The sequence below is a fragment of the Austrofundulus limnaeus genome, unplaced genomic scaffold, assembly GCF_001266775.1.
Source record: "Austrofundulus limnaeus strain Quisiro unplaced genomic scaffold, Austrofundulus_limnaeus-1.0 Scaffold1901, whole genome shotgun sequence".
In the NCBI taxonomy this organism is placed as follows: Eukaryota; Metazoa; Chordata; class Actinopteri; order Cyprinodontiformes; family Rivulidae; genus Austrofundulus; species Austrofundulus limnaeus.
Genome location: NW_013954303.1, coordinates 3,192 through 10,545, shown reverse-complemented (window position 1 = coordinate 10,545; position 7,354 = coordinate 3,192). Strand labels below are relative to the sequence as shown.

General features: G+C 47.8%; 1 protein-coding gene across 1 annotated transcript; it reads left to right on the top strand.

Moving 5' to 3' along the window:
* The first annotated feature begins 4,319 nt into the window (after positions 1-4,319).
* mafaa (MAF bZIP transcription factor Aa) lies at positions 4,320-6,764 on the top strand. Its single transcript, XM_014033933.1, has one exon. The coding sequence runs from the start codon at positions 5,101-5,103 to the stop codon at positions 6,010-6,012; it is 912 nt and encodes a 303-aa protein (XP_013889387.1). The 5' UTR covers positions 4,320-5,100; the 3' UTR covers positions 6,013-6,764.
* Positions 6,765-7,354: the final 590 nt, after the last annotated feature.

Here is a 7,354-nt window from a genome sequence, read left to right as displayed (position 1 = left end):
GTGTGTGTGTGTGTGTGTGTGTGTGTGTGTGTGTGTGTGTGTGTGTTCACTCTGCTCCTCTCAGATGTATCGACAGCGGCGAGCAGAGATGGAGAGCTCGACATGTTTCTTAGAAAAGGCAGGAGACGAGGAGCCATCACTCTTCCTCCTCCTCCTCCTCCTCCACGTGGCTCCTCTCCTGCGCTGAAGATGTAAGTGCCTTAGACAGATGTCTGCTGCCTCTTGTCTAAAACCCTCAACGCGAGCTGCTGAGCTCGGCAAACTCTAATTAAGATCAATATTTCAATTTTTAGTAAAAGCGCACGAGATGGAGAGGAGACAGCGGGAGAGAAATCATCTGTCCGCAGAGACACGGGAAGACAAAAAGAAAGGTCAACTGTGATCCTTCAGTGTGAGTGTGTGTGTTGCGTGTGTGTGTGTTGCATCTGTGTGTGTGTGTGTGTGAATACATGAGATCTCAGTGTTGTGCAAAAAAAGGTGAAAAGAAAATCTGTACGCAAAAACATCACCTGTTTGTGTTTAAACAATACAGAAAACAACAGAACCACTGAATTTAATCTGAGTCAAGAAGTTCAACTTTGTTTGTGTCGCCTCACCATCCAACCATCATCCCACCATCGTCCAACCATTATCCATCAGCCCAGCCATCATCCAACCATTTTCCAACCATCCACCCATCAAACCATTCATAAGTCAAACTATCAATCCATCCAACTATCATCATTATCCATCAACCCAGCCATCATCCAACCATTATCCAACCATTATCCATCAACCCAGCCATCATCCAGCCATTGTCCAACCATTATCCATCAACCCAGCCACCATCCAACCATTGTCCAACCATTATCCATCAACCCAGCCATCATCCAACCATTGTCCAACCATTATCCATCAACCCAGCCACCATCCAACCATTGTCCAACCATTATCCATCAACCCAGCCACATCCGACCATTGTCCAACCATTATCCATCAACCCAGCCACATCCGACCATTGTCCAACCATTATCCATCAACCCAACAATCATCCGACCATTATCCAACCATCCATCAATCCAGCCATCATCCAACTATTGTCCAATCATTACACATCAACCCAGCCATCATCCAACCATTGTCCAACCATTATCCATCAACTCAGCTATCATCCCTCCATCATCCAACCATTTTCCATCAACCCAGCCATCATCCAACCATCATTCAACAATATATCCATTGATCAAACCATCCATCAATCTAAACATTCATCCAACCATCATCCAACCACCCAGCTATCACCCAACCATCATTCAACCATACATCCATCCATCAAACCATCCATCAATCCAACCATTCATCCAAACATTATCCAACCATCCATCCATCAACTCAGCCATCAGGGATGTGTGGGTTTCTCTCCTGGACCTGTTGCTTCCATGACCTGACTATGGCCAAGCATCATCCAACCATCATCCATCCATCAATCTATCTATCATCCAACCATCATCCAAGCATCAATCTATCTATCATCCAACCATCATCCAAGCATCATCCACCCATCATCCAACAATTATCCATCAACCCAGCCATCATCCAACCATTATCCAACTATTATCCATCAACCCAGCCATCATCCAACTATCATCCATCCAACCATCATCATCCATCAATCTATCTATCATCCAACCATTATCCAACCATCATCCATCCATCAAACCATCCATCAATCTAACCATTCATCCATCCATCAAACCATCCATCAATCTAAACATTCATCTATTCATCCATCCATCAATCTAACCATTCATCCATCCATCCATCAAACTATCCATCAATCTAACCATTCATCAGTCAGTCAGTCCAACTATTAACCAATCCATCTAACCATTAAATATCCATCCATCTGACCATCCATCCACCCATCCATCCATCCATCCATCCATCCATCTATACATCCATCCATCCATCCATCTATACATCCATCCATCCATCCAATGAAAAATATTTTTCATGTCCCTCCTGCAAACACTGTAAAAACAAGGAAACCACATACAAACTCCACCAAACCCCAATCCAAGAGGGAGAGGGTGTCAGAAACATCCAGGAGGACCTGACCCAGGTGTGAGAAGGCCCAGCTGCTCTGTCTGATCATTAAGACTGCTCAGGAGACCTCTGGATGCTCTTTACTCTCTCTTGAAGAACTACATTGCTCCTGCCACTTCAGGAAACCACAATCATCTTTAATTACTCCTCACATCATGTGAGGCAGGAGGCACATGAATTTTAAACCAAAGACAAACATATTTATCTCATTATGTTTGTGCTTTTCAACTTTTTGTGTGCAGGTCGGTTGATCGGATCTGGTTTCATCAGATCTGTCTCTGGACAGAAACTGAGACCAAACCTTAAAAACTCAATAACCTTGTTGCGTTTGAGCAGATTAATCCTGATATTTCCCCTCTCAGCTTCTTTTTAAACCACTTTACAGCCTCCTAAACATTGTTGCACATGCGTACTTCTCTCATCCTGTTGCACAATTAAAGCTGATTCCTCTGCAGAAGCATTAACGTCTGTAACAAAACCCCCTCCTCGGGCCTGCGATAACCCTGAGCCACCTCCTGGAGCCGGGCTCTTTGGACGGGATGCGGGCCACCGATCCGCCACCTTGCTGATGTCCGTTTTGCTTTAGTCTGTAGAAGTGCACCTGCAGCGAAGTTCTAATATGCAAAAACACAATGGAAAAGCCTGACTTCAAACATTTCAGTCCTGAGCCCCTCCCCCCCATCCCTCCGCCGGCCACAGACCTCCCCTCCCTCTGACAATGAATGGACCACAGCAGATCTTCTTAATGCAGTATTTCTATACAGAATGCTTTGCTGGGAGTTTGATGACCAGCTAAAAAAAAAAAGCCTCTTTAATGATTTAAACGTGAAAAAAGCTTAATATGACTTCCATCTTTTTTTTCATCCCTGCCAGCAGATTTGAAGCAGATGGAGGGGGAGCAGCGGGAATATTTCATGGCTGCTTTGGAACGGAAGTTAAAGGGCACGTAATGTGATTTTTACACATTTTTACTTTTAAACTGTGTTAGGGTCATAACTCAGGTTAGTAATAGTCCTTTCCATGTCGGAGCGAGGCAGCTGAGCACGCAGGCGAAGTGATGACACGAGTAAAGGTTCCCCCAAACTCAGCAACGACTGGCAGAAACAAAACGACCATCGAAGAGCGAAGGCGGTGATGGAACCGTCTCCAGCTCTGTGACTCGTTTGGTTTGATTCACATCCTGGTTTTAACTCAAACACATCCTCTAACCTAACCTAACCTAACCTAANGAGTGATTGATAGATCTGCTGGTTTGTGGTGTCAGAGACCTTAAAGGAGATAAGTGGATAGAAGAAGCTGTTTTTGATTCAGTTCAAAGCACAAAGGGAGGTTTCATTGATTGGTTTATGTTTTAATCAAAATAATCAATTTATTTTGATTTTTGCTTCAGTTATCATATTTTTAAGTTATCTTTAGTTTTATACTTTTTCTTAAGTGTTTAACTTTGTGTTTTTTTCTGTTTCTGTATAATAGAAGCCTTAAAATCGCATTCTTTTCATTACTGCCTAAACCTGTTGTTTTCTGTCTGTTAGCAAAATATCTCATGAACCACTTGGTCAGTTTTATTGAAACTTCCAAGAAGGGATCATTGGACATACTTCTGCAACTGATAAAAATTTGGAGCCAGTCTGATCAAAGATGGCCGCCACAGCCAACTAAACCCAAACAACACAAAAATCGCAAAAACTCATCCAGTTCTGCATCTTTTGACCCAACGTTTGRTGTGGTAGTAGCTGAGAATGAGCCCTTACACATATCCAGAGCGCTAACAGGTTGTGGAAATACTTTCTTTAAATTCTGGCATTAAATTCCAGAGAATCAACTTGTCTGTTAGCAAAATATCTCACGAGCCAGTGGGAGGATTTTGATGATACCTACAGGAAATAATCTCTGGATGATCAACTACATCTGATTAGGTTTTGGAGATAATATGATAAAGTTTTTTCGCTTTTATTCTGTAAAAACTGTTTTTGTTTCGCTGGATAAAGCCCCCCACCTCCACCCCAGACCCCCGTGCAGTAGCCTCAGCTCGGTCACTAGAGGGGGGAATCAGCTGCACCTGTTCTCCCCGGCGCGCGCTCTCTTCGGCTCCGCTCGACTCTTSTCGGCCGGACCAAGTTGTTCCGGCTGCAGTCTCCTCCCATTGGCCCGCTGCACCTCGGTGTGGGAGGGATCGGAGGTGTGTGGGACTGGGGGGGATGGTGGTGGAGGAGTGGGGGGTCTTTATAAGTGGCTGCCTCCGCGCGCCGGGCTGTCACTGCGTGATTTCACTGAGAAGACTTCGGGAGGAGCTGGAGACAAAACAAAGTGGAATTTCTCACCTCCTGCGTAAAACTTTACACACAAGCAGCGCGTAAAGGTCAAAGGCGCGGAGAGAGGAGGAGGAGGAGGAGGCGCACAGGAGCGCGTGAGTGAGAAACATGGACTGAGCAGAGGAGCAGAGGAGCTCTCTGTGAGTACGATCTGAAAACTTCACCTGAAAACTCAGCCGAACTCTGAGAAACACCTGACTTTGGATCGCTGGGACTTTTGGCACAGCTTTACGCACGGCTGCGCGCGGCTCCCTTTTCCTCCAGCTCCCGCTGCGGAGACTTCACGGTCAAGTTGTGAGCTGGACATGAGTGATAAAACAAAAGGACAGTAAATCAGAGAGGAGAGGAGAGGTGAAGCGAGGACAGCGCAGGTTGGGGGGGCTCGAGTTTCTGCCGCTCCGGGGGCTGCTGCTGTCCCTGCGTCCATCTGACCCGACAGAGGTTGTCAACAAGAGCCGCGCGCAGAGGCGGACTGGCAGGTGGACGCGCTCGTGTCCATGCAGACGTATATTCACTCCACTATATATAGAAGTGGACCTTAATAAGTTCCTCCTCCCACCCAGCGAGCCTGCAGCAGCTCCGCGCACCGGGCGCGTGCCTATATATACACCGTCCGGGCTTTAATCCCCTCCGCAATCTGTATCCCAGAGGGCCGCCCGCCGTCGCTTTGGCTGTGAGGGCCGGAGTCGTCGCGTGGACTGACATGGCCACGGATCTCGCCATGAGCGCGGAGCTGCCCAACAGCCCTCTGGCCATCGAGTACGTCAACGACTTCGACCTGATGAAGTTCGAGGTGAAGAAGGAGCCGCTGGAGGCCGAGCGCTTCTGCCACCGCCTCCCGTCCGGCTCGCTGTCCTCCACCCCGATCAGCACGCCCTGCTCCTCCGTGCCTTCGTCGCCCAGCTTCTGCGCCCCGAGTCCCGGCGCGCAGCCCAACCCGGGCCTCCCCGGCGGCGCGGGCGGCGGCGGCGTGAACGGCGGCGGCGGCGGCAACGCGCACAGCGGCGCGGGGAAGCCTCAGCTGGAGGACCTGTACTGGATCCCCAGCTACCAGCACCACCTGAACCCCGAGGCGCTCAACCTGACCCCGGAGGACGCGGTGGAGGCCCTGATCGGCAACGCGCACCACCACCACCACCACCACCAGGCCTACGAGGGCTTCCGCGGCCAGCAGTACGTCGGGGAGGACCTGTCCGCGGCCTCGGCCGCGCACCACCACCAGGCCCACCACCATCACCACCACCACCACCACGCGCGCCTGGAGGACCGCTTCTCGGACGAGCAGCTGGTCAGCATGACGGTGCGCGAGCTGAACCGGCAGCTGCGCGGCTTCAGCAAGGAGGAGGTGATCCGCCTGAAGCAGAAGCGGCGCACGCTGAAGAACCGCGGCTACGCGCAGTCCTGCCGCTTCAAGCGCGTGCAGCAGCGGCACATGCTGGAGACGGAGAAGTGCACCCTGCAGAACCAGGTGGAGCAGCTGAAGCAGGACGTGGCGCGCCTGGCCAAGGAGCGGGACCTGTACAAGGAGAAGTACGAGAAGCTGGCCAGCCGGACCTACGCTGGACCCGCGAGCACCAGAGACCCGTCCGGGAAACAGGCCGAGTTCTTCATGTGAGGAGGAGCAGCCGAGCTCCCGCGCCTCCCTTCTCCCCCCCAGAACACTCTGCTGACGTGAACTGATATTTTTCTGCGGTTGTGTTTTTGTTTACATTTATTCCCTGAGAGTCAGACTCGGTGYGCGAATCTGTGAGTCTTAAAAAAAGATGTGAGAAACTTTTCGGATGTCCGCGAGGCAGTGGCGGTTCTAGCGGGGGTGGTCCGGAGGGTCCGACACCCTGTTTGCAGGTTCAGTTTTCTACATTTTTACACAAAGTCCGGAACTTTCGTCGCTTCAGAATTCTTCCCACGAGTTAAACAGAAAAGTGGTCTCCAGCAGGAAGTTAGGAGCTCAGGCAGGTCAGTTCTCATTCAGGTCCAACTTTTAGGCCCAGTTTTCTACATTTTTACACAAAGTCCAGAACTTCCATGGCTTCAGAATTCTTCCCACGACTTAAATTTACAAACGGTCTCCAGCAGGAGGTTTAGAAGCTCAATCAGGTCAGTTCTCATTCAGGTCCAACTTTTCCGGCCGAACTTCCGTCCGTCTCTAGATCCGCCACTGCCGGGACGGATCAGGTCTCCTGTCAGAAGTCTTACCGGACCCGTGACGGTCCGAACCCACAGGAAGTGACGTTTTGTGTGGCAGGAAACCGAATGTTTGTTTTTTTTAAAGACTGAACAAAAAGCMGCCTCTCCCAGCTGCAGACTGTTGGAGGAGGTGATGTGATGCAGAAACTTTCAGTAATGCAAGTGTAATAACACCCCCCATACCCCNCAAAGATTATTGACAAACGTGAGAAAAAATTGATAAACGTGAGCAAAGATTATTGACAAATGTGAGCAAACATTATTGATAAATGTGAGCAAAGATTATTGATAAATGTGAGCAAAGATTATTGATAAATGTGAGCAAAGATTATTGATAAACGTGAGCAAAAATTATTGATAAACGTGAGCAAAGATTATTGATAAACTTGAGCAAAAATGATTGATAAAAGTGAGCAATTATTATTGATAAACGTGAGCAAAATGATTGATAAACGTGAGCAATTATATTTGATAAATGAACAAAGATTATTGATAAATGTGAGCAATGATTATTGATAAACGTGAACAAAGGTTATTGATAAATTTGAGCGAAGATTATTGATAAATTTGAGCGAAGATTATTGATAAATTTGAGCAATGATTATTGATAAATGTGAACAAAGATTATTGATAAATGTGAGCAAAGATTATTGATAAACGTGAGCAAAGGTTATTGATAAATTTGAGCGAAGATTATTGATAAATGTGAGCAATGATTATTGATAAACGTGAGCAATGATTATTGATAAATGTGAGCAACGATTTTGATA